This window comes from Thalia democratica, chromosome 2 (assembly GCF_965202585.1).
Source record: "Thalia democratica chromosome 2, ktThaDemo2.hap1.1, whole genome shotgun sequence".
In the NCBI taxonomy this organism is placed as follows: Eukaryota; Metazoa; Chordata; class Thaliacea; order Salpida; family Salpidae; genus Thalia; species Thalia democratica.
The window spans coordinates 48072809-48100354 of record NC_139166.1 but is presented as its reverse complement, the minus strand read 5'-3'; the positions used below and the strand labels follow the sequence as shown (position 1 = coordinate 48100354).

The 27546-nt window shown below is 26.3% G+C and overlaps 1 protein-coding gene across 1 annotated transcript; it reads left to right on the top strand.

Annotated features, from left to right (window-relative positions):
- Positions 1 to 6670: 6670 nt before the first annotated feature.
- LOC145849659 (uncharacterized) lies at positions 6671 to 27461 on the top strand. Its single transcript, XM_082954667.1, has 19 exons — positions 6671 to 6768; positions 7680 to 7745; positions 7807 to 7928; positions 8897 to 8980; positions 9334 to 9446; positions 10856 to 10910; positions 11065 to 11252; positions 12229 to 12360; positions 12709 to 12789; positions 13778 to 13819; positions 17156 to 17281; positions 17378 to 17491; positions 18090 to 18260; positions 18449 to 18487; positions 18639 to 19727; positions 21368 to 21442; positions 22731 to 24050; positions 24627 to 24713; positions 26939 to 27461. Exons 1-19 carry the CDS (start codon positions 6696 to 6698, stop codon positions 26976 to 26978), a joined length of 4017 nt encoding a protein of 1338 aa, XP_082810793.1. The 5' UTR covers positions 6671 to 6695; the 3' UTR covers positions 26979 to 27461.
- Positions 27462 to 27546: the final 85 nt, after the last annotated feature.

The window sequence follows — 27546 nt, the reverse complement described above, 5'->3', positions numbered from 1 at the left end:
AGAGCTCATCAGTGCTTAAAATAAAATTCTGAAAAAATATATTTGAATGTCATGGAAAATGTGTGCATGTTTATCAAGAATCTAAAAATTACGATTTTACCATTTATTACTACTTTAGTCAATTAATTCTAAACTTAAAATGATAACTTTATTTTAAAAACAGTTTTGTTTTTCAATTAAGTTTACATCTACTTTTGAATTGTCTTCCAGTTAAACCAATGTAAATAACTTGAACTTGCATGTCCAATTTGGAAAAAGAATTGTCCAATCACAACCAGAAATTACTTCAAAACTCAAATGAAACAACTGAAGAAAACTGCAAATTATGCAATTGTAGATCAAAAAATAATTGTCCACTTAGGGGTAAATGTCTTACTAAAGGAGTCATTTATAAAGCAACAGTTATGTATAACAAAAAAGAACATATTTACATTGGTTTAACTGGAAGACAATTCAAAAGTAGATTTTACGAACATACACAATCCTTTAATAATGTAAAGAAGAAAGAAAGCACAAGATTAAGTAGATTCATTCACAAAATCAAAAATTGCAACCCTGATTGGAGAAAAATGATAAAATGGGAAATTATTCATCGCAGTAACCAAAATAAGCCCAGTAAATTGCATTTGCAGATAAAAACAAACTTTTAAACTTGAGATCAGAAGTGGTGGGAAAATGTAGACATTTTACAAAATTTTATTTAAAGTCTTAACTTACTAAATTTAAGTTTAATCTGCCTTTGTTTTCATTATATAGTTTTGTTTTGTCGTTTGATTTTTCTTATAATTGTATTTACGTTAATTATAATTTACCTTGCTGAATATTATTAAAATTCAATTAGTTAACCAATCACCTAATCAACTAATTACTTATCTAAAACTATATAAAATGTTTGTCCGTTGCAACTTATTAGTTTGTTTACTTTTTTACTTGTGATCATCGCACTAGCGTGAAACAATTGTTAAGTGATAAACTTTTTAACAATTTAACTTTTGTCATAATTGTAAAATTACTTATTTATAATAAATTCAAATGAGTGGCGTACCGTGGTATTATTGTTAGGGGGTGCGTAAATTTACTTTTTTTTTTTAATTTCCCAACTTAAAACTTTTGTGAAAAGCTTTATAAAGATATTCATTTAAGAAATTAAATTTTGTACGTAAATCTTTTAGTTTTTAAGTTATACTACACATTCCACAAACGCAGTTTTTAGTCTTGTCCAGGGCAAATACATATGTCCTGGACAAGACTAAAAACTATATACAAAACTATATACATTAAGTTTTTTTTTTTTTTTGGTATAATATTGTCAAAGTTCTCTTTAAGATATAGTTTAGAACTATTAAATTTCATTTAAGAATTAGAAGTTACGAAAAAACAATATAATTTAAAAAGAAACTACTTTACAGAATAAAAACAAAAAAAAAAATCATGAAAACTATAAAAAAAAAAGTTAAAACAAAGGAAAGGCAACAACGCTGTATTTATAATCTAATAAATTTATGTACTTTAAAAAAAACAATAGGAAAAACAAAAATAAATAAAACTTTAAATAATAACAGTCAACAACAAAAAAAAAAACAATCACCTGTAGAATTGTACTTTTCAAATTGACTGGCTTAAGTTAATTTATTCAATACGTCGCAGTATGATAGTTTGTAAAATTTTATTAAACCTTGCCAATAAATCTAAATTGCTTAGATAATTGACTTAAAGTCGAAATAGCTGTCAGCAATAAAAAAAGGCTTTTATATAAAACAAACAAACTCATAAATTGTGGAAACATTTTCGAAAAACAATTTAAGTAATTAATCAATAAAAAGAACATATGTACTAACAAAATTTTTCAAATTCCAATTTTTTTTTATAGAACTAGTTTTAAAACTCATTAAACAAAGTTTACATTGTTAAATTGAAAGCTTTATAAATTAGAAATACATATCTAAGCATTTTAATATCTTAAAAGTATAAACTAAATTACAATTCCTGTCGAAGTCTTTTTCAACTTTAGATTTTATAAAGAGTATGAAATAGGGGCGATCTATATTTTTAACAAAGCTAAAGTTATATATGTAGACATTCTTTATCGATTCTAGTCTTTGTGGTAAATTTTGAATTTTTTAAATGAAAAATCAGTTCTTTAAAAAAAAATTATTCCTATTATAATTTCTTTAAGCTTTAAACTAAATATCAATGTATGTTTAAATCAGAAGCTTTTAAAGTTTTTCAGGTTTATTAGCTGTAGTTGGATTTCAAACTAAATTATTAGTTTGAATAATGAATATTTATAAAAACAGTAGAAGTTGTGGGAATATTTACATTTATGAAACCTGGTGTTAAAATAAAGAAATTTAATGTTTATAAAATAAATGATTAAAAAATTGATATAATGCTAATAGAATAGTATATAATATTTAATTTTTTTAGGCTACAAAATTTGTGTTTTTATTGAGAAAGCAGCTTTATTAAATTAGAATTATTGAGCATCAAGAAAACTGATAATGTAAAGATGAAAAGTCAGTATAATAGGTGTGTACTGATATCAGGGTTCGTGCGCGTCAGGCTAAATCAGACTAAGTCAGACTAAATCAGTTTTTTTGAAAAAAGTTGAAAAACGTCAGGCTAAATCAGTTTTTTTATTAAAAAATTTGAGAATCTCAGTTTTTCTCAGTTCAAATGCTTCACACTTTTTGATTAAAAAGAATTGAGAAAGATGTGAATTTATTTTTAAATAATTATTTAGTTATTTAAGACAAAATCAGTCAGTATTTGTAAAAATAAATGCTTAAAACCTTTTGTTGAATCTCTAAAAATTTATTATGAATCTTCATTGTTTTGTTTTGAGTAGATTATATACGTCATAATTATGAAAATTCATAAAAAAACACTGTTTAAACATTAAAGTTTAGTTCAACAACTTAGCTGTTTTTTTGAACTTCAATACTCGTGTAAGCGTTTCATTTTAATTTTTAATAAAACAAGACAATGCACGTTGTTTTAATATAAATCTTCTGGTTATAATGTTTTTACTTAGTGCTTAATTAAATTGAAAAATTGTCTTTAGTAATGTATATTAAATTTTTACACTAGTATAGATATAACACTAATTTTAAAACTTATCACTGAATCTGTTATGTTAAGGGCATAGGGGGTCAATCACCTTTTTCACAAATTAGTCTTATTTTATTGAGTTGTAACTAAGCTATGAGTTGCTTTTTGCAGATTTTTATAGCTCAAAATGTTTTTGAGATAAAGCTAGTTGAATTCGGAGACTATGATAGTACTAATTAAGACCCATCAATATCTAAAATGACTTCTAAAAGAGATTTTCCTTACTTTAAAAAAATGTCAGGCTAAATTGGTCCCAGTCAGACTAAATGAAAAAAATTTCGCGCACGAACCCTGTGATATATTTTTTAATGATTTTATATCTGTTTTGTGTTTTACATTGAAATGTTTTAATCTGTTACTTTTTACACTGTTAACTGACCAGTGTTTATTTAATGTGTATAAATAGTTGTTAATTACCAAAAGTATGATTTGGAAATGCTTAAATTTTGCATAATTTTTTTTTCATAAAATTTTTTACTAAAGTTTTGTAAAGCTTTAAATATTGTCTTGTTAAGGTTAAAGTCTGACATAAAAAATGTTTATTATTGATGTATTCAGTAATACTACTTATTTGATGATTATGTAATAACTTAATTAGATTAAAAAAAAAAAAGCTTGATAGGATGTAAAATCAATTTGATTCTATTTCATATCACATTTTGATATCAAAAAAACTTAAATTTTTTAAAAATCAATTAAAATTTTTTAATGAGTATTTGACTGTAAGTGTATACTAAATTTAAAAAATTAAACTTTCTGTTTGAACAAATATAAAAGTACAAAGTACTTATGAAAAGATTAACTAAAAAGTTCATTTTTACAAAATCTTGTGACTGTCTCTTTCTTTTTCAATATAAAGGTTTAAATTTTGTGTCAACCTAACTAATAAATGCATAAGGTTAACCATATTGTGAGGAAACAAAGAATTTGAAAATTTAAGGAACAAACACCTAAAAAATCCTAAAATTTTAAATATTATTATGAGTAAAATAATAACATTATAATAAGCTTAATAAAAATTAGAAATAGGTTAAATTGTACATATTATCTAGATTATTATTATTTATTCAGGGTTGCTAAGTTACCTGGAAACCTAGAAATTTGACAATTTAAGCAAAAAAAAACCTCGAAAAACCTAGAGTTTGAGAAATTAAAAAAAAACCTGGAAAAACCTGGAATTTTGAACAAAAATCACTAAAAAACCTGGAAAAATATATGTCTTATCAAAATGTAAAATTAGAAAGTGTAAAATAATTTTGCCTTGATATTGGTGCGAAATCATCCTAGGAAATTACCATATATTTTTGTCTTTACCAAATTTATTTTTTGTTAAAAAACACATTTGAAGTAGTTTTACAGTAACTTTACAATGTTTTTATACTATTTAACACAGCTTTTACCTTAAACTTAACTAAAAACTAAAAATAGACCCAAAAATGTGTACTTTTAAAAACCTCAAAAAAATTTTGAAAAAATGAGTGGCAACCCTGTTTATTGTAAAACAAGTTTGAAAAGTATCACAGTATCTTTTCATTTACTTAGTACTTTTTAGAACTTTTTCACCTTAAATTAATTGTTTTACTTGGTAAAAATGACCAATGAAACTTGTACTTCAAATAACATAAAAAAAAATCAGAAATTTATATTAAATTATTTTTTTTTATATTGACCTATTTTGTACAGTTTAAACTAATCTACAAGTTAAAATTTACAGGTTTTTAATATTCAAACCAATTTTTGAGATATACTGGTTCAAATTGAGAGTACAATAAGTTCTTTAAAAGAAAAAAAAACTACATTGGTGAATAAATAGAAATCACTAAAAATCAATCTACTCCTGTTTTTTAGTTATTAGCTTAAATGTTTAAGAAATGGTCAGTGCAATGTACTTAAATAGTAACTAATTAAAAAAAAAAATTTTAACCAAAAACCTAAAAAAATGTTTTTTTAATTTATTTTAACAAAAAAAAGTTAAAGTTAAAATCTTTTCAATGTTTTATACTATATAACACAGTTTTTTACCTAAAACTTAACTTAAACTATAAGTAGACCCAAAAATGTGTACTTTTAAAAACCTTTAGGAAATTTTTAAAATCTGGAAAAAATTTGCCAAAAACCAGTGGCAACCCTAATTTATTGATAAGGAATAAAAAAATAACCTAAATCATATTCATAATAAAAAAATGTTATAAGATGTCTGAAGTTTCGTTTTCTTTGGGTTATTGATAGAACATATGCTTCACCAAATGCTTTGGTCCACTCTAAATTGAGGGCTTCTGATTATGCCAATGCACAATCTTGCATCTTTTTTGATTTTTTCTTACAACAAATGCTATAGTTATTACAGCAAAGTGGACCAAGGCATTTAGTGAAGGACATGGTCTATCAAAAACCCAAGTAAAATAAAATTTGTTAATAATATTAAATGATTACTTTAAAAAATGTACATGGAGCAATTCCAAAAGAATCAAAAATGAAGGGTGTCCAAAGAAATGATATAATATTATTTTAATAAAAAATAAACCACATCTGGAAAAACAAGAAAAATACTGAAAAAAGTTTTAGGTAAAATAATGAAATTTAGATTTCAAAAAACTAAATTTTTTTTTTACTGACAACGTTTAGAAATCTATTGTAAAACCTGTTAAAGTAGTATTGCAGTATTTTTTTAATAATTATGTACCATTAAAATTATTTTTCACCTTAAGTTTCATTTTGTTCAAAAACAACATAGAAGTTTAACTTTTAAAAACCTGGTAAAATTTCTAAAAGGTCAGTGGCCATCCTGTAGTAATATAAAAAGTTTGATATGTTAAAATTTGTTATCATAAAGTTAATATATTATTATTTTTTTAATAATACTTAATATGTAATTTAAAGCAAATATGTTACAACTCTTACCATTATTTATTATTTATCTCTAAACATTCTCATAAGCTTAAATTTAATGATTAAAAAATCAACCTTTAAAATGAATTAAGGTTGCCTAAAAGACTAATTGCATAATGTAATTGATATATGGATAATTATAGATAAAAGTAAAAATTAAACAGTCAAAAATACAAGTGTAATTTGCGCAAAAAATTATTGTTTGATTATTTTATTATCACCTAAACTAAAGCCTTTAGAATTTAAACAGTTGTGCAAAAAGTATTTTTAGCAGTTAAGGAAATCTTTTTTTGGGTTGTTAATATTTTTTTTTAAAGTTTTTTTTGACTAATTTTTTTCTTCATAGAAGTAAAATGTAACAGCTAGTTTTTATTTAAATAAATTGAAAATATAGTTGACTCAGAAAAATTATTATGTTGTAAATTTTTGCTATATTTATACAAAAGTTATTTGTTAAATATAAATAATCTGGTAGTTAGTAATTTACAAAAATTTAGAAAATGTTATCTTATAGAAGTAGTTAACAAAAATGAAAATAACTTTTAAAACAAAAATCCAATACTTTCAATTTTGAAATATTTTTCTTAATGTGTATCATTAAAAAAATGATGTAAAAAAGTATATCTTTATGTATAGTTGAAAAGAAAATAATACCTAAAAGTAATTTTTTAGACTAATGTGTTATTAGAACTCAAATGGAAAAAAACACTGAAGAAAAAGTTGAAAATAGTTCTTTAGTAACAAACAAATCGAGTTACAAAGAAATTTGTAAGTTTTAGCTTAATAATTTGAAAATTTTAGTTATACTAAAAACGATTTAAAATCAAAATTGCATACTCAATTGGTCAAAGAATTTAATAGTTTTGAGTCTAGTTTACTTCTTTAAAACTTATAGTTTTTGTATAGTTTAGAGTGTTTCTGAAGTTGTTGAACTCTATGAACTTCACCACACAACCAACTACAGCAGCATGTGAAACAACACATGACCGGTTTTGTTCTTATTAAAACTCATCAGACATACATAATTAAGTATGCTTGTCTGACAAGTCTCGCTAAGGACGAAACCTGTCGTTGGTTATCTTGGGTGCTATTGGTTGTTTGGTGAAGTCATTGTGTTAAACTTATGTAATACTTAAATTGATAAATGTATATATTCATAAGATAATTTACTTTAAATTTTTTTACAATTAATTTTGTGTTGATATAGACAATATTAAATTAAGTTTTTGTTTAGATATTTTCAGTTTGCACATATTTTTTTTCAATAATTAAAAAATTACAGTAAATTTTTTAGCTAGTTAATCGTTTAGTTGCAATGTATGCAGGGTTGCCAAAAAAAAAAGGAAACCTAAAAAAACCTAAAATTTGACAATTTAGGCTAAAAAACCTGGAAAAATCTGGAATTACAAACAAAAATCACTAAAAAACCTGGAATCTTAAAACAATTTTTACATATTAAGTTGAAAAATTTTGATGTGATACAAAAAAATCTACCATATACATAAATTTTTGTCATAAATCTTTAAAATTTAAACTAAAAATAGACCCAAAAATGTGTACTTTTAAAAACCTGATGGAATTTTTGAAAACCTTGAAAAAATAAAACAAAAACATTTGGCCACCCAGTTGTATAGTTAGTGTTCAATGAGTTTTTAGTACTAATTTTTACTTTCATACAGGTCAAAAGTACAAGCAAAAGTTGAATTCTACAAATGGAAAAGAAAGCAGCTACCGCAGAAAAAAAGGTATTTAGAATAGTTTTTATAAGCATTAGTTTATTTTTGGTGCTCATATTTAACAATACAGATTTGGCAACACTTGGCCAGCGGTTGAAAGACTATAAAGAACAGAATAAAGGCTTAATAGAAATAGTTAAAGAATTAAAATCTGAAAAGGCCGAAAATGAGAAAAAGATACTTAAATTAGAGGTATGGTTTATTCCTTTTTTTAACTGTTTGTTTTTAGTTAATTTTAAAGTTAAAATACCATTTTAAATTTATTAGAAAAAATTAGTTTGTTAAGTACCAAAACAAAAAATCAATATAAACTTAAATATATTTATAAAAAAGTTGCAGTGATTTTATGTTCAAAATTAAAAAGCTTTGATTTTGTTTGAAGTTTAGCTTCATGCTTTTGTGATTCTTTGAAACTCATAATTAAGCCCATAGGGGGAGGGGGGTAAAACACTTTTTTTTTTACAAAAATTGACTTTGACTTTTATTTGTAAGCTTTAAGTAAAAACTACAAGCCAGTTTTTATAGAATTCAAAAATATCATTAAAATTCTGAGATACTTAAATTTTTGTAAAAAGTGTGCGATACAAACGTATGGAACGCAAATTTTTTGGGGTCTATTTTCTTGGAAATTTTAAAATTCACTAAAAGCTATCTCCTCCTTCATTTTTCAAGCAATCTTCTTCAAATTTTCAGGAAATGTTCCTTACATTAATAGATGAAAATGTTACTTATGAATTTTATAATAATTAAAAAAAATTAAAATTTTATCAAAAAAAAAAAAATTACAAAAATATTTTTAAAGTCCAAAGTAATGTTTTTTTGTTAATGCATAAAGATTAGACTGTGAAAGTTTTAAGAAGATTGCTTGAAAAATGTAGGAGGAGATAGATTTCAAATAAAATAGTTGTTTTTTGGTGTTTTAGTTTTCCCTTCCCATAGGGAACCTATTATGTGACCCGACTTTGATTAGTCATATCTCAAAAATAATTCAAATTTTTAAAAACTATAAAAAGCATCTTGAAGCTTATAAAAAACTCTATAAAATAAGATCAACTTGTAAAAAGCATGGTTTACCCTCCTAAGGCCTCGACTAAGTAATAGTACAAGTTTGTTATCAAAAATACTGTAAAACATTAAATACAAATTATTGTTAATCAAAGAAAAATGTGACTACCCTAGTATACGAAAAAAATGCTGAAGTCCAAGAAAATGGTAAACTTAGAAGGCAAAACAAAATTTTAGAGGTTTGTTTTTGATAGGCTAGTTGTAATGTAAACTATAAGCAAAATTTTTTGTAGAATTAAGTATGGTAATAAATAGATTTCTATTTACAAAAATGTTTCTACAAGTTGAATTTTAGTTATTTCAAAATGTTATCATGCATATATATTTTTTGTCAAATAACTAAACAAAGTATACTAATCATAAGTACAACTAGTTCTTATGATAATTATACAAAGTTTAATAAAATAAAATGTTTATATTGGTATAATTCTAACTAAAATAATTCTTTTAGCTGGTAAAAAAAGTTGGTTAGATTCAAGTATTGTGGTAAAAAGTTTACATAATTCAAGAATTTTTCTATTTTTTTGTACAGAAACTTGTGCTTTCCAAAGAAGCAGCTTACAAAAACTTTAGTTTTGATTTTCGTAATCAACACCCAGAGATTGATCTTTCAACACCAGAAAATCTTCGAGATTACCTCGCAAGGTTTTTATTACTTATGTAAATACGTAAAAGCTAACTGTAATTATTTTACCTGTTTCAAGGTTAAAAAGAATTTGATATTTAGCCATTTTAACTGTTTATTCAATTAAGTTAACTTGAAAATTCTTCTTTATTGTAAGTTGGTAAAATTTTGAAGTATTAATAATTACTATTTGATTGTATGCTATACTAATATTCTAATTAATTATCTAATACAGTATATAATTAATTCTATACTTGTCAAATTTTAGGTTTCTATCCAATATCACATGATTCACAGTTTTTGTAAATGCTTGTACTTTGTATTTAGGGTAGGCAAACTATAGCACACATCCAGGATCTAGCTTACAAGTACTTATCCCACTTTGCTTTACTTGTCTTAATGAATTTAAAAAAAAAAAACTTTTTAATTATTCAAAATATACTGACAGTTTTGTTGTGCGTTAGACATTCTTGCTAATTTGCTTAAAAAAAGTTTACTTTTTTTTTTATTAGAGTTAAATAATTAAATAAAAAGTGCCTGCTTTAAGACCCACATTAAAAAAGTAAAATTTAAACACTGTCTCTTATTTTAAAGCTTAATTACAGGGTTGCCACAAAACCTTAAAAACCTGGAATTTCACAAGTTAGGCTAAAAACCTAAAAAAATGTTGATTTTGAGAATTAAAAAAAACCTGGAATTAAAAACATTTTTTACAAGTTAAGTAGTTAAGTTTTGATTTAACACAAAAAATCTATCATATAGATAAAAAATTTTGCATTCATCATAATTTTTTTTTATTAAAAGTATGTATTTAAAGTAGATTCACAGTATTTTTTAAATTTTGTTATACTATTTTACACAGTTTTCGACCTTTACTTAACATTAAACTAAAACAGACACGAAAGCATGTAATTTCAAAAACCTTGAAGAAATTAAGAAAACCTGGAAGAAATTTCTCAAAAACCAGTGGCAACCCTGTGAATTATCTACAATAAGATAAATTTTATTAAACAAAGATCTTCAAACAGCTTTTGAGGCATAACCAGATTTTAAAAAAAAATCAAAAATTGTTAGTATAACAAGTTTCATGGCCGGTTTTTCTGGAAGTTAAAAAAAACTTACTAAAATTATATTTGCTTCATTTTTATAGCCGTTTACTTGAAAACTTCAAGAGTTTTTCCACATTTAGCCAACCCTTGCTATATGCAACTATAAAAAATGTGAAAATATTTATTGTTATGTTCTGTTATGAATTTAATATATATATAAATATATAAGTACTTTTAATACTTTTTCTAGATAGCTAGACACTATACACAAAAACGTAAATTGTATTACTTGCTTTTATAATTTTTTGAAGTTATTGCAATAATTAGAAAAGTTTGGTTACTAGTAATCCTTTAACAATTTTAACAATTTTTGTTTTTAGACAAGAACAAAATGTACAACCTTTAATAAAGACCAATCCCAGAACTTATGATGGAGTAAGTTACTGTTTTACTGTTATGTTTTTAATAACATATAAATATACTAAATTTTACATGTTATTTTATAAAATGCATGTGTATTATTTTTGTTGTTAAGATAAAAGTTAACCTTAAGCTAAGGCGCAAATAAATTTTTTAATTTTATTTGAAGATAAAGCAAAATTATCTGGACTACCAAGGAGAGATGGACTTGAGCACGATTACCGAGTATACAGAGCATGGAACACCTTATGACAATCGAAGATCCTTGCTGCCTAATAATAATTACTACGCTCAGTCTGGTGAACAACCTAACGAATACGCCAATTTAGACCAAACCAATGGGTCTTCAAATTATAAGTTTGTTTGTGTTAATTCTGTTTATTATTTACAGCATTATGTTTTAAGGACTATTATGAGCTTAATAAACACAATTTTAGATTGTATCAATTATAATATTAAGCATTTTACCTTAAACATCAACTTTTTATGATAACTTACTTAATATTTTATACACAATAAAAATTAGTATAATATACAAAAGTATACTTAAATAAAGTATGATATTAAGCTGTCTGTTTTAACTTGAAATCATCAAGGTATGTACTTATGATAAGCTTAATAGTTTTTAAGGTAAAATGTTTTTTTTTATTTCAATTTTACTTTATGCTGCAATTTAGTTTTTGAAAATGAATTAGTCACACAGAGATTCTGTTTACGACAAAACTCTAGAGATAGATTTAAAATTATTTGATTATTTAAAACTAAGACGTTTCTCTGTGTTAACTAAATAACACAGTGGTACTAAGATTTTAACAGACTGTAACATACTCAAAACAGTGGTACGTAGTTTGCTGACCATTTATTCCATAACTAACTGTTGATAGTTATTTTTTGCGTAGTATGCTTTTATAATATGTTAAAGTAATAAGTATTATTTTCTCTCAACTTTTCGATAACAAATTGTGCAAACTTAAATAAGTAATAAACTTTTGTTAAGTGTCTGATTAAGTTAGTTAAATAATTTGTTAAAGAAAATCCTTTTGTAGGTTTTGATGTTTTTATTTAATACAAATATGTTTTGTAGTTTATGTTATTAAATTTTTAATTAAAGGTGATGATTTATTTTTTCCGTTACTTTATTTCTATATATTTTTGTACTATTGTGCTCTTATTCTAATTTTATTTAGTCGTTTTTATTAGTCTGATCAATTAACTTTAAATATTAAATAAATTTAAGCTTCTGATTTAGAATTTTATTTTGTGTAATTTGATTTTTTATTGATACAAATATGTCTTTTGAAAACTATAACATTTTCAAAAAAAATCTTTTCAGTAACTCATTAGTGCAGCTAACAACCGCCGATCTAAACCAATCATCGAGTTACAATCAGCTGGCAACAACTTCCCACAGAAATAACTACCATCCAAGCTTCAAGTACAACAACACACAAAGCAACTTGGAAAGGTACATCTAGCATTGCTTGTTTGACAATAGTTGTTTTAATCAGTTTGCCCTTCACACATTTCTTCGAAACTTAATTTGGCTAATACAGGGTTCACAAACCCATTTTCATAAACTCCCCCTAGAAAAAAACTTGAACAATTATTACTTCCATTTATTAGATATTGCCCTATTTACAAGTTAATTAGCCATTTACTTTATCGCTCTTATACTAATTAACGCCTTTTAATAGCCAAAATCGCTCAAAAAGGGCGATATTGCTCACTTTGGGAAACCCTTGGAATGTTAAGATTTATAAAAAGATATTATAAATGAATGATAAATTTTAACATTAACTGTTAATTTTTCAAGAACAAATCCTGAAGACGACTCCATGGAATCTTCTTTTATGAACAAGAAAAAAACTCTGAAAAAGAGAAGACTGATTGCGAAGTTAGTTCTTATTTGTTTTATAACATTTTAAAACTCTGCTAGAATTATAGTATTCAAATTATATATTATAAAAAGTATTCAAATTTTAAATTTAGTTAAGACCATAGGTTGATTTACGTTGTTTTAAAAAGTTGGTTTTATTTTGTAGAGTTGTATTTTAGTTATTAGAAGTTTTCAACTTCTTAAAAAATTTGAGGTATCTTTTGAGATATAAGCAATTAAAGCTGGTGAACTCAATAGGTACTTTATAGATAGTGCAAACTAAAAAAGCTGAAAATGACTATTTTACTAAAAATTTGTTTTCATAATTTTTTAGTCAATCTTCTTTAAAAATTTTACAGTTAGCTCTTTACTAATACTTAGTAAATCACATTTAAGTTTTTTTAGTTTTGAAAAAAATAAGTATCTTTTTTTATCTAAAATTTTTATTTTCTAATTTTAAAAACTTCCAATATGTTGTCTTTTTTAAACTGTTTAAGGAATGTTTCCCGAAAATTAAAAGTCTTTAGCTCAATGAAGGAGAAAATTTATTTAATGAATTTTTAAATTTCAGAGAAAATTGACACTGAAAAACTTGCGGTCCTTACGTTTGTATTTGAAACTTAACAAAATTTACAATATCTTAAAGTTATAAAAGTTTTTTATTTTATAAAAATTTGCTTATAGCTTTCATATAAGACCTAATATTAATTTTCTAAAATAAAAGTTTTCGACCCCTCGTTTATAAAAATACAGAATTTGTTTTGAGAAGACACGCAATAGCCACATTAAAAAATTATAATCTGACTATAATTAATTCTTTGATCTTTATTAATGTTTTATAAGTATTATTATAACTAAAAGTTTGATTTTTTAAAAATCAGTTTTTTTATTGTAGTGTTTTTGAAATTAAGATATTAAAAACTTATAAGAAAACTTAAATCCTCTTTATTAAAACAATTTTACTATTGCTTTTCATTTGATTCGTAACCAAATATTTTTTTTTCAGCAACTACGAAAGTTATTCAAGTGACGGTTCTGGAACTGAAAGGTTGGCAAAGGTGTTATAGTCTTCTTTTAGCATAGTCGTAACTATTTATTTTGGATTGATGTTATAAGCTGATAAATGGTTATATGTTTTTTACATTTGGTTACAAAATAATTAACGCATGTTTCATTTTATTATGTTACAGTAGTTTTATACAGCTTTTAGAATACTATATAGTTTTGATAATTTTAGTATTTCTGTGTGTGAAAAATAGTGTTCCATTATAATTCAGAAATAGAATATGTATATTAGAAACCATTTAAAACCTGAAAGGACTACTGTTCTGCACCATGACAAGTCAATTTTTCGCAACACTTTTTTCTTGTTGATATGCAAGGGTTATATTTTTCTTCGACTGAATTATGATAAATTTTGTTTTAAATTAACATTTTATATCTCTCTTAAAACTGTTTAGTAGCGAGAAAAAATGTATAAATACGGCAGTTTAAAAAGTTGTGCTTACATTTTTAAAAATTAAGAGCAGACTCGAGAGGAAAAGCTTTTTCTTGGCTGTATTAATATATGTTTCTAGTTTTATAGATAAATATATTTACATTATATATTTGTTCATTAGGTAATAAAATTTGGGTCACTTAAACTAAATATTTACATTTAAAAAAATAAAAAGGCTTAATATATTTTTATAATAGAATTATACTTTCAAAGTTAAACAGTTTAAAACCACTTGTTACTAATAACCTATTTAATGCATAGAACACAATAAGTTAAGGGCATAGGGGGGTCTGAAATTTTTTTTTACTAAAAATAACATTGGATCTTATATGAAAGCTTAAAGTACAAACTACAAGCCAGTTTTTATAAAATTAAAAAATATTATTTAACTTTTGAGATATTGTAATTTTTATAAAAAGTTTCCGATACAAACGCATAGACCGCAAGTTTTTTGGGGTCAATTTTCTTGGAAATTTAAAAAATCACTAAAATCCTATCTTCTCCTTCATTTTTTGAGATAGAGACCTCAAATTTTTAGGAAACGTTCCTTTTACAGTTTAAAAGACTTTGAATGTTGGAATTTAAAAAAAATAAAAAAATTAAAATTTTAGAAAAAAAAAAAACAAAAAAAAATAGGTGGTTTTTTTTTTTTTAAATTTTATTTTTCAAAATTAAAAAAAATCCTGCATTCAATCTTTTAAAAATTTAATAATACACTTTCTGTGAAAATTTGAAGAAGATTGCTTAAAAAATGAAGGAGGAGATAGATTTTTAGTGAAATAGGCTTTTTTTCGCGTTTTTAGCTTGCGCCTTCCATTAGGAACCTATTGAGGTCATCGACTTTGACTGCTCATATCTCAAAAAATACTTTGAATTTTTTGAAACAGTTAAAAATGTCTGATAGCTCGGATAAAACTCTATAAAATCAGATCAACTTGTAAAAATCAAGGTGGACCCCCCCTATGCCCTTAAAAGCGTTTTATGCAAAGTAAAATTTATGTGGGAAAATATCGAATAGTAAGTTTGTATTTGGTAATAAGCAACTATTTGGGTAAAAATAAAACTGATAATAAATTTATCTTTTTTAAGCTTTTAAAATTAAATATTTATTTATATCAATCAAATTGAGTATGTTACGTAATTGTCCTTTTTTAACATAAGACTCATTTTAACTCAACTTATTATGTTGATTTCTTTAAAAAAAATTATGTGTCTGAATGTAGTTTCCATTTATTTTGCTGTAACTATTCCGTATTTCAAACACACTATTTTCATAACAGTAATTTATCAAGTCTTAAATAATTAGGTTTTTAGTCTCATTTGGTATAACATTTTCAGTAAGATTTCTCTTTTTTTATATTTAAATAGCCAGTATTTATCTCGGCCATCATCAAAAAAGTTGAGATGTTTTATGCCATCGATAATAAACAATTAACTTTACCGCAAGATCAACAACAACAGCATCCGAAACAATCCTGGGTGTCAATCGAGGATTGTCTCGGATGCTTTTTTGTTGATCTTGCGGTAAAGTTTATTGTTTATTATATTTAAATAAAAGTGTTTTTTTTTGAAATACAAATTTTATTTCATCAGCTTAAAATCTAAAAAATTTTTAAGTTAATTAAATAAATTACTCTATATTAAATATTCAAAATTATTAAAACTTTATGAATACAACTAGTTAACTAAGCTATATGAAGGATTCACGTGATCTTTATTATCTAAATAGTTGTGATTAAGTTAATTTAAAAAAATATTTTTTTAACTGGTTGCAAGATTGTATGACCGACCATAATAATTAGTTATTATTTTTAAAGTTATATTACTGTGACATCTAAAACAATAAAATTTACATCTTAACACATTTATATAATACAACTTTATTTAGAAAATAATCTTGTATAAAAACATTTAATAGAGTTGCCACAAAACCTGGAATCCTGGAAAAACTTTGAATATGGCATTTTAGGCTAAAAAACCTGGAAGATGAGAAATTTTGAGAAGAACTCGAATTTTAAACAAAAATTTCTCAAAAACCTGGAATTTTTACCAATTTTTACATGTTAAGTAGTAAAGTTTTGATTTGACACAAAAAATCTATCACATAGTTAAATTTTTTTTGTCACTATTAAAATATTTTTTTAACACATTTACAGTAGCTTTACAGTATTTTTAAATTATGATATACTACTTAGCACAGTTTTTAACCTTAAATTAAACTTAAACTAAAATTAGGCCCAAAATGTGTATTTTTAAAAACCTGAAGGAAATTTCTTAAAAGCCAGTAACTACCATGATTTTAAAAAATATGAAAAAAAAATTATGATCAAAGCTATGAATAAGTTGTAATCAAAACTCTTAAATATTCAAAAGAATATTAGCACATGAAACTTAGTGACATCAACTATTAAAAAAAAACATTTAAATGTTAAAAATATTTTACATCATGAATAAAGTTACCTCATATTTAATTAATGAGTAAAAGTTTACTGTTTAGTTATAAAAAATTTAAATATCCCATTAAATTTTCAAATACATTTAAATCAAAACAGTCAAACCGAGTACCAGTGACAGAAAACAAAATTGTTTCACCTCTACAATAAAAACGATTCTTAAGTTGTTTTAAATGATTTTTGAAAAATAAATAAAAAAGTTTAAGTTGTTACCATTAACTAATTTTATGTAGTTATTAAAAAGTAGACCTTAGTAGAGTTGAAAAAATGTTTTTTTGTTTTACTTAAAACGCGAGTGTTAACCTTTTTTCTATAATGCGTGGTGATAAATTAAGAAACATCAAAATAGATATAATAATTATAATTGATTTGAAGTAAAAAAAACTTAACTCGGTTCAAAAAAGTTTATAACTGTATTTAATGATTTGTAAAGCTCAATCGATGCCGACGCCGAAGACACGGACGACGAAGAGAAGCGGCAAATTGAGTACGAAAACGACGATCCCGAATTGAGAGATCTCGACTGGGCTCCCAGCTCGGACGAAGAACTAATGACCAGGTGCACATTTTTGTAAATTTAAATTTTGTAAAACTTACTTTGTGAACTGTTTGAAAAACTCTGTTTAAGTTGTTCTAACTTTGCTTTTTTAAACAGAGACCTTGGACTTGTTAGCAAGCTCGGTTTTTTTCTACGAGACTGGGACGCAAAAGAAATACCCGTTGTTGCTAAGAAACCGGCAGAAGTTTTTTGTCTTATAAGCAGCTCAGAGTTAGTATTTTTTATTTAAGTTTAAGTAGGACTTGTAAAGTATAAGTATTTATCGTTTGAAAAAAAAAACAACAACTGTTTTAGTTGAAATTTTTTTTATCATACTAAGGGTGTTTCTCTCTTCGTAAGTTGTTGTTAATTTCTGTAGTCTTACAAAGTTTTTTTACTCAGTCACACTTTACTCTCATTTCAGTCATAGTAATTACAGTTTACACTGTAATTACTATCACTAGATAGTTAATGGTTTGTGTATATATAAATAAGTATACTATCTGAAGTTTTTTTGTTTAAAGGTATTTATGTAGTTATTTTAGCTCTAAAAAATTAAGATTCGTTGTAAAATCTGTTTAATTTTTAAAATTAACATATAGCACAACACGTTGTATAATTGATAAAATTCATTGTATCTCACCCGTATATCTTGTATTCTATATATACGTGTGTAGTTTTAAATGATAAAAATGTTAGATAAAAATTATTAGAACTAATTTTCATACATGAATAAACTAAGTACATTTCTATATATGTGTAGATATAAGAAAACTGCAGTTTGTTTACACAACGTGGGTAATAAATATTTTGTTTTTACTTGTAACAGTGAAGATGAGGTGGAAGCCCCATCCCCACAGCAGTCAGCAGAATCTCCAAAAGCTGAAGCCGCTGCCAAGTCGGAACTGACACTCAAATTCAACACAGATCCTAAAAGGATATATAGGTGCAAAAATTTGGGGTACGGTCTCAAAGATTTTGTCAGAATGGATTCTTCAGGGTAATTAAGTTTATACATGTGTTTAGAGTAATTAAGATATCCAAGATGATAATTTGAAAATTATGTATTGCTTGCTTGTTTAAAAAAAAATTTAAAATATTATGTAATCATTTTTAATATTGTAAATTTTCAAACTTAAAAAATATATTCTTTTATCTAATTAAATATAATAAAACTATTATTTCTAGATTTGCAAAACGGGCAGTGCCAAGCTTTGAAGAATATCTGTTAGTTTTACTAATTACGTTTATTTGTTTATTAAATTTGCACTTTTTTAAAACTATACGGTTTAGTTTCATTTTTAAAGTCTTATTCTCCGTTCTAAAACTAAAGTTTTTCAAGAAAACATATTCCATTTAAACTTGAGTTAAACTAAAGAACGGGCGACTCGGACAACATGGAAGAAGAAGAAAGCGAGGAGGAAGTAAACGAATCCGTGGATGAGTCCGAGGTGAGCGACTTCAGCCAACACAACGAACTAAGCGAACTTGAACAGAGTGCGTTTGACGTGACGCAGCCCAAAACGGACGGCTCGGAACACGAGGAAGCATCCGAGGACGAACAAACCGAACAAGCGAATGTTAACGACGAAAGTTTGAACACGTCAGTCGAAGCAGGCAGCCTCATGGATGTCACGACGGAAAACGATCTCACTTACGCTTCGAACGCCGAAAGCACGATTGGGAAATACGAAAGCGAACCCGAAGATGACGTGAACGTTACGGACTCGGAAAATCAGAGCGATCAGGAAGACTTAAGTACAAAAGCAGATGACTTGAATGCGGAAGAAAGCAGTAAAATAGATAATTCGAATGCGGAAGAAAGCAGTAAAGCAGATGACTCGAATGCGGAAGAAAATAGTAAAGTAGATGACTCGAATTTGGAAGAAAGTATGAATTCTGCTGATGACGGTGATGAACTCGATGATACGAGACATGTGTTAGCTAATGATTTAGAGCCTGTTAACGACGATTGCGATCTTGACAATCAAAATGCCGATCAGACTAACGATAATGAAGATTTAAAAACTAATCTTTGCGACACAAAAGACGAAACAGTAGTTCTAAGCTCTCCAGATCAACAAAACTTTGGCAAAACGTTTGACGCGACAGATGTGCAGTCACCAACAAATAACGAAGACAATAGCACCTATTTACACGAAGACAAAAAGAATGAACAAGGCAGCATACCAGATATTAGTAGTGGATGCGCTTCTAACGAAAATAATGAAGAAGCTGAAAAAAATGTCTGCGAAGTTTTGAATCAAAATGTAAACATTACTGAAGACAACGAAAATGGTGACAAATGTTTACCTACTGAGAGTTTAGATGAAGAAAATTGTATTGATAATGTATCTAAAGTCCCTGAAAGAAATGAAGACTTTTCAGAAGTTTCGGAAGAAAATCAGAAAAAAAGTTTGACAACTGTAAATAAGATGGACATGCCAGAACAGCATGAAATTACTAAGTTAGTTTAATTTAATATTGAACTATTTCTATTGCAAAAAAATTAATTTGCTTCCTCTATTCAAAAAGTAGTTTTCCTTAAAAATGGTTAAAAAATTAAGCTATTTAATTTAAATATTCTAAACATAAAGTAAATCGTTTTCTAATAGAGATCCTAGCGAAGCCAGTTAACTGGAATATATAACAACAAAATCTCACAGTACTCTTTCTTTATTAAACTAACATATGTTTCTGTGTGTTAACAAGTTAACACTCGACTGAGCTCTTATTCAAGTAATTTTATTTGAATAAGAGCTCCGTTGAAGTGAGTTAACCTGTTAACACATAAAACACATGTTAGTTAATAAATAAAGAATACAGTTTAAGTTTTTTATTATTTGCTATTTAGTTAAATTATTTTTTACATTGTGAATTAAAAAAATCCAAAATATAATTTTGATGGCCTTAGGGGGTCAAGGCTTTATTTTAAGATTAATCGTAGGTTTTTATATAAAGCTTAAATTATGAACTGTGTGTCAGTTTTTATAGAAAGTACTAACTTTTTATGTAAAAATTATTAATTAGTTTTATAAAAGTTGATGTACTTGTAGTTTTAAAAAATATTGAAAATTTATATCAAATGAACAAAAAAGTGATTTTTGAGTTAAAAATAAGTTAAATACTTTGAATATTAGTAGGGTAGCCACAAAACCTAGAAAAACCTGGAATTATGAGAAAAAAAAACCCTGGAATTTTAAACAATTTTTACATGTTTAGTGGAAAATTTTGATTTGGCACTAGAAATCTATCATATAGACCAGGGGTCGGCAAACTGCGGCCCGCGAGTTACATTTCAGCTAAAAACATTATTTTTTAAAACAATAGAAAAAAAGTTTTGGTGGTGAAGACTTACAAATAGGGTTTAATTTAAGTAATTACTCATTACTATACTAGTGCTGTTTTATAACTTATTTTGCCCCATTTTTTGGTTTAAATAGTACTTTTGTATTATTTATTACAATAACTTACTATAAACTGCGGCCCATGAAGACTTTTTTCTGTATAGTGCGGCCCGCGAGCAAATTTTTGTAATAAAATTGGCCCGCTACTTGTATAAGGCTGCCGACCCCTGACATAGACAAAACTTTTTTGTCATCATCAATAATTTTTTTTATCAAAAAACACATTTAAAGTAGCTTTATAGTATCTTTTAAACGTCGTTATACTGTTTAACACAGGTTGTTACCTTAAACTTAATTTTAAACTAAAAATAGACCAAAAGCGCGTACTTTCAAAAATCAGTGGCCACTCTGTATTAGAAAAAACTTATAGTGAAAATTTGAAGAAGATAAGTTTAAAAATGAAAGGGAAAGATAGATTTCTAGTGAAGTATTTAATCTTAACCTTCCATAAAAAACCTATGGAGTTCACTAACTTTGATCACTTATGTCTCAAAAGTTACTTTTGTTTTGTAAACAAGTTAAAAATTTCGGATTGCTTTTTTAGCAAAACAAAATAAAATTACAAAAAAAAAAAGAACCCCATTATGGTATTAGTTATAAAAATTTTGAATAAAAAAAAGTAAATTTAAGCATAGTCTTAAGTGCATTAAAGCAAGTTTATTACTATACAAATAATTATTTAAAAACATTAATATTTAAGTAGGGACAGCTCAACAAGCTTGAATGCTGAAGACCACACGAATGTACCGATGGATACCAGTAATGTCACAAGGAGGTTACTTGTTTATGAACATTTTATAACTATCAAATTTATAAGCCTGTGAAAACTAATGAAAGTATAAGTTTTGATAAAAAGTAAAAGTTTAAATTTCTAATAACAGAGTTATACAACACTCTTAAGATGATTTAAGTGAACTAGTTTAGTTCATTTTCTTACAAAAACATTCTTCATATTTAAACTATTAAGTGCATATAAAAAGTATTAAGGTTCCGTAAGTTTAAATTCAGCTTGTTAAGTTTATAAGAACGGAAAATTAATAATGTTAGTTGCGTTTAAAATGTATAAGTTTTATTAACTTTAATTACCATGCTGCGTCTTTTCGACAATATTATTTTTATCTGAATTTTTTAATGGTCTTGGGTGTGACTTGTTTATCTCGTATGTCTTATTTTTATGGAGGAACCTTTTTTGTATTTTTAACTGCTGCACTTATATCTACGTTAGAAAAAAAGAAAGAAACATCTTAAAATTACTATTTTTGGTACCTAAGCCATGTCGCTTTAACGCTTCATTTATTTTACAAAACCTAATAGTTACCAAAAAAATCTTTAGCTTTTTATACAATGTTTTTTTAATTTTACAATGTTTTGATCTACTCTTTGTAATGAAACGCAATAGTTAAATATTAAATAGTAGTATTAAAAATTAAATGCACTTATTTAAATATTATGCTGCGTTTATTCACAAAAAGACCATTTATTTTTATAGCATTATGCGTTGAGATCTTATTTTTTTATAATGTCGAGTTTAACTTGTTCATGTATTTAATCTAGCAAACACTTCCAAAGTTTAAAAAACAAAGTAAGCGTTAATTATTTATGATAAAATACAAATAAAATACATTATCATTAATTTCAAGTTAGATAAAAGTTTGATATAATGAATAAAAATATTATTAACTTTAAAAAGTTTATAAATATTGTATTTTGTGTTTTTCAGCTAAAAATTTACTTTTAAGCAATAGTAACATAAAAAAAAACCTTTAGTAAAAACTAGTCAGCTTGTAAAGACCTACTTTCTAAATAAGGAAAAAAAAAACCTAATCTATTATTTTTAATTTAAGCGAACATAAATTAATTTTTGTATTTTTATGAAATAAAATATCAAAAAGTCACAAAAAAAAGTTTTCATACTAGGACGGTTTAATGAACTTGATATTTCATATAGTTATTATCACAAGTAATATTTTTACTATGTAAAAAGAATATTAAAAAAAAAATTAAGATACTCTTATTGATTATTTAAAAATAGTAGTTGTGTTATCTATAAATGTTTTTACCAGATCCAAAGTCAAAAAACTCACCGTAACAAAAAGACTCACTGAGGAAAACCGTAAGATGAACGAAAGAGAAAATCTAAAAGATGATAATAAAGCGCCTATCGCTGATCTGACGGAACAGCAAGATCAAGAAGTTGTCGACGAAGATCCATCAAATTTGGTAACAAGGCGGAAAAGTAACAGAAGGTCGAAAGTCCCTTTAAAGTATAGCGACTTCTATACGAAAGATGAAGGTGTTAGTAACAATCTTGATTTTGAAAGCGTTGCATCGCCAGAAACCTCAAAAAGTAGGAACGGTTCAAAGAGTACTCAAAAAAGATCATCGACCACAACTAATGCTTCAGAACCGAAATCGAAAAGGCAAAAAGAAGTTGGTAGTAGTAAATCCAAAAACGAAGAGTCACCAACACCAAGTCGAAGATCTGACAGAATTAAAACTTTAACTCCGTCAAAACCCAGTAGTAAGTCAGACTCCGAGACATTGGAAGATTCTAAGCCAAACTCAAAAAAGCGCAGAAAATCCGATATTCTAAGTCCAAGCTCTAAAAAAGTAATGTTTAAAACACCGCCTAAAGTACAAAGAGACCCACGAATTATGTACAGTAAACGTACGCCTAAACCAACTAAAAAGGTACGTGAAAGTATAGAAAGCAAGCGAAAAGTTGAAACTCAACAAAACAAAAAAGATAAGCTGACAAAGGTTAATGAAAGTAAAGTTACCAATGAAACCAGAAACAAAAAAGCAAGTAGTTCCAAAAACCAAAAATCTACAATAAAGAAAAAATCTGCATCTTCTAAAACTTCACTTATAAAAAGTAAGGTAGATAAAAAATCAGAAGTCAAGTTTTCAGAGTCTGATGATAAAAAATCCGCTTCTGGTAGGTTTCCAAAGTCAAAATTAAAGAGTTCAAACATAACTAATAAAGATTCTGATTCTTCGGCAAGCACTACACCTTTGAGAGTCAAAAAGAAAAACGATAAAAAAACAAATTCCAGTAAAGCTTCTTCGGCCGTGAAATCTCCATCGCAGAAGTCCAAAAAGAAAACTTTAAAAAGTTCAGATAAAAACAGCACTGCATCTTCAAAAAACAAAACTAAGAAAGCCGTGGTCGAAGTCTCTGATAAAGATAGCAAGGCAACAACCCCAGCACGAGACGGAAATAAGCCTCTTAAACGTAAAAGTAAAGAAAAGACCGAACAAGATAATTCGAACTGTTCTTCAAGCGACGATATGGTTCTTAATAATCTAAGTACAAGAAAAAGTACGTCTTCTTCAACGAGCAAGAAGAAAAAAATTTCCACAACATCAGAAGTCGAAATTAGGTCGGTTTTTAAGTATTTGTATAGTAATCAAATTGACCAGAATTTATTTTATGTTTTTATTAAAACAATGTTTATAGTTAAAATTTTGTTGAAACTTATTACTGATTTCTTGATTTTAGTAGCTTAAAGTAAAATTTGATAAATAATCTTAAAAAGACTAAACTTGTTTATAGTTTTGTAAATAACTTTGTGTTATATGATGTTGTAATTTTGTAGTATTTATAACAAACAAGAGCAATAATATATTCTTAATTAAAGTACTTCATGTTTGTTTAGTATAAAATAAGGATTTTAAAGTGTTTTGATAATTAAGATTAACTGTATCAAAAAAAAAGTTCTATTTTTATTCTGAAAACGATCAGTATTTATTTTAGGTATTGTAAACTTTTTTAAACTTATAGGCATTGAAAAGTGGATGAAAAATTTATTTTTTTATTACAACTATAGTTACTTTTATAAAAACCTTTTTTACAAGAAAAATATTTACAATTTTTAAATTTAGTCACATAATCATATTTTGATAACTTTTTATTAGTAAAAGAAAATTTAAAATACTTGTACAATTTTGTATTTTAGAAGTCCCAAGCCTCCAGTTGCAATCAAGCGAAGTAAAAGATCTGCTGCTAAGAAAGCAGTCAACTACGTTGCACCCAGCACAACCCAGTAAGTTGAGTTATACTGTTATTAAACATCGTTGAGTTTTAAAGCTGTTTGTTAATGATTAATTTGAAAGTGTAGTAATTTAGATGAGATAATAAAACTGTTCTAGTTTACAATATAAAGTTTATTAATTGGAAACTTTACAATTGAATAATTTTCTTTCAACAGCTAAAATTAAATTTTATAGACTAAACAATTAAAAAAAATCATTGTCCAAAAAGCTGTTTGTAATGATTTTTTTCAAAGTTATAAATTCAAAGTTCATAAATCATCAAGAAATTCTCTATGAAAATAAAAACTCCTTCTTTAAGAGTGTTTTTAGTTTACTAAATGTTTTAAGTAGTGATGTACCGGACCCACAATTTCGGGTCCGGCCGAACCCGGATCCGGACTTAATTTTCAAATTAGAATCGGGCCGGAACCGGACCCGGACTTATTTTTCAATTTAGAATCCGGCCGGAACCGGACCCGGACTTTTTTTTCAAATTAGAGTCCGGCCGGAACCGGATCCGAACTTTTTTTTCAAATTAGAATCCGGCCGGATCCGGATATCAGACAAAAATGGCGATATCCGGCCGGACCCGGACAGTGAGTCCGGTACATCACTAGAATAAACTAGCCTGAGTCAGAATAAGGTTTTTAAATCTAAAAAAAAACTTTAATATAATAATAAGTAGAACAGCTAGCCACAAGGTTTACAAATTTATGTGTTATTTACAATTAAAAATCTAAAATTTAGATGTTGGACAAAATAAACTAGAAAATTTCAAAATATTGAAAACTGGATCAGCTCAAACTCATTCAAAATCTAAAAGAAAACTAGCCTGAATTTTTATAAAAAGCTAAACTAGCCTGAGGCAATCCAAGAATTTCTAAAATTCTTAAAAATTTTTAAACTAGCAGGGTTGCCACTGTTTAAGTCAATAAAACTAGCTAGAGTGAGTATAAATAAGCCTGAGTCAGAATGAGGTTTTTAAAAACTAAAAAAAATACTTTAATCTAATAATCAGTAGAACAGCTAGCAAAGGTTGACAATTTGGTAGTAAAGTTGTGGACTGATTGTGGAACGCTTAACTTTTTAATACTACCCATCATAATTAAATCCTACCTTGTTTAATTTATATCTAACAAATACTAAATTCTAACTGAGACTACTTTCTATAATCAGCCACAACAGTCTTGAAAGATGAATCTTTTATATAAAACACAACAAGAAATACTAGCATATACTAAATTAATAATTACTTTAGTAACACTTTAAAAACTGGAAGCTATTTAAATCTATATCAAAAGACTTAAAACATAAAACTTGAAATTAAATAAAACTTTTAGTAAACAAGAAACTGTAAAATTTTTAATAAATTATTAGACTATAAACCTAGCTTAAATATTTAAATAGTTAAACACCTGTTGAAATATTCACTTTTAAAACAAAACACTACTTACCATAAGCATTCAAAAAAACGTTCAAGATATTTTGTTGCTTCAAGCTTCACACCAAACTAACTAACTGCTTACATATAAACTGCCTGTCATGTTCTGATGTTTTGTTGCATCAGTATTTAGTTTGAAACATTTCGTCATATGATTCTCATTGGATCGTATATTCAACCGTATTAATTCTAAATATTCTCTGAGCTCAACTTTAAACAATAAATAATGCAATTCTCATTCCAAAGTTTTCAATTTTACAACATATGTAAAGAGTTGCATTTCATGAAATGTTTATTTCATAGTTTAAATGTAAATTATTCACATGTACAAAATGAGCCAATCACGGTAGGTGTTTAATTTTAACTGACGAAAATGACTCAAAAATTTACACAGGGTTTGTTTTTTGAAAAATACTTTTCAGTATGTTCTTTTTTACTATTTAGATCCGGGTCCGGCCGGATCCTAACAGAGATCCGGCCGGACCCGGATCCGGACTTTTTTTTCAAATTAGAATCCGGCCGGAACCGGACCCGGACTTTTTTTTCAAATTAGAATCCGGCCGGAACCGGATCCGGACTTTTTTTTCAAATTAGAATCCGGCCGGATCCGGATATCAGACAAAAATGGCAATATCCGGCCGGACCCGGACCCGGATAGTGAGTCCGGTACATCACTAGTTTTAAGTGTATTTTTGTAACTAACTTAAAGTATATGCGGGCTTTGTTTCATAGTCTTTTGTACAATATTTATAAATATGTTGTGATTATCTAAATTACTTAGTAAGTGACATTTAGAAAAGTGCGTCGAGGAGATAACACCTACAAGAACAACTAGATGAACAAGTCATCATAAATTCACTAAGAAGTTATTTGTCTACTAACTTCAATTAGCTGAATTCTGTTTTCCTTATTACATACTTGTAGAACTAAGATTTTTTATAGGCTAATTTTGCTGCCAAATAAAAGATGTTTTGTAGTCGATGATTAAGTTTTTTCGGCGAGTTTTATTTTACAAAACACTTTATTTTTGACTTGTAATTTAAAACCTTTATGGTTTTTATTTTTCATTTCTAAATAGCATTAATTTTAAATTTAAACGAGTTTTGTTTATTAAAAACTCATCTTCCACAACTACACCAACTTGTGTTTAATTGATAAGTTGAGTTATTATTTAAAGTTTTTATTAGTTTTTATCTTACACAGGAAGTTTTTGAATAAATATTTCTATTTAAAATTTTACCTGTGTTTATTGTCTTGTATGTCTTAGTAACGTCTTTTAGACGAATTCCGTTTTAATATGTACAGTTTTTCTATTGATTTGAGCCTTAAATTGTATATTGTTTTAGTCGTACATTCTTTAAATAATTAAATTAAATATAAAATGTATTGTATAAATACTTCTT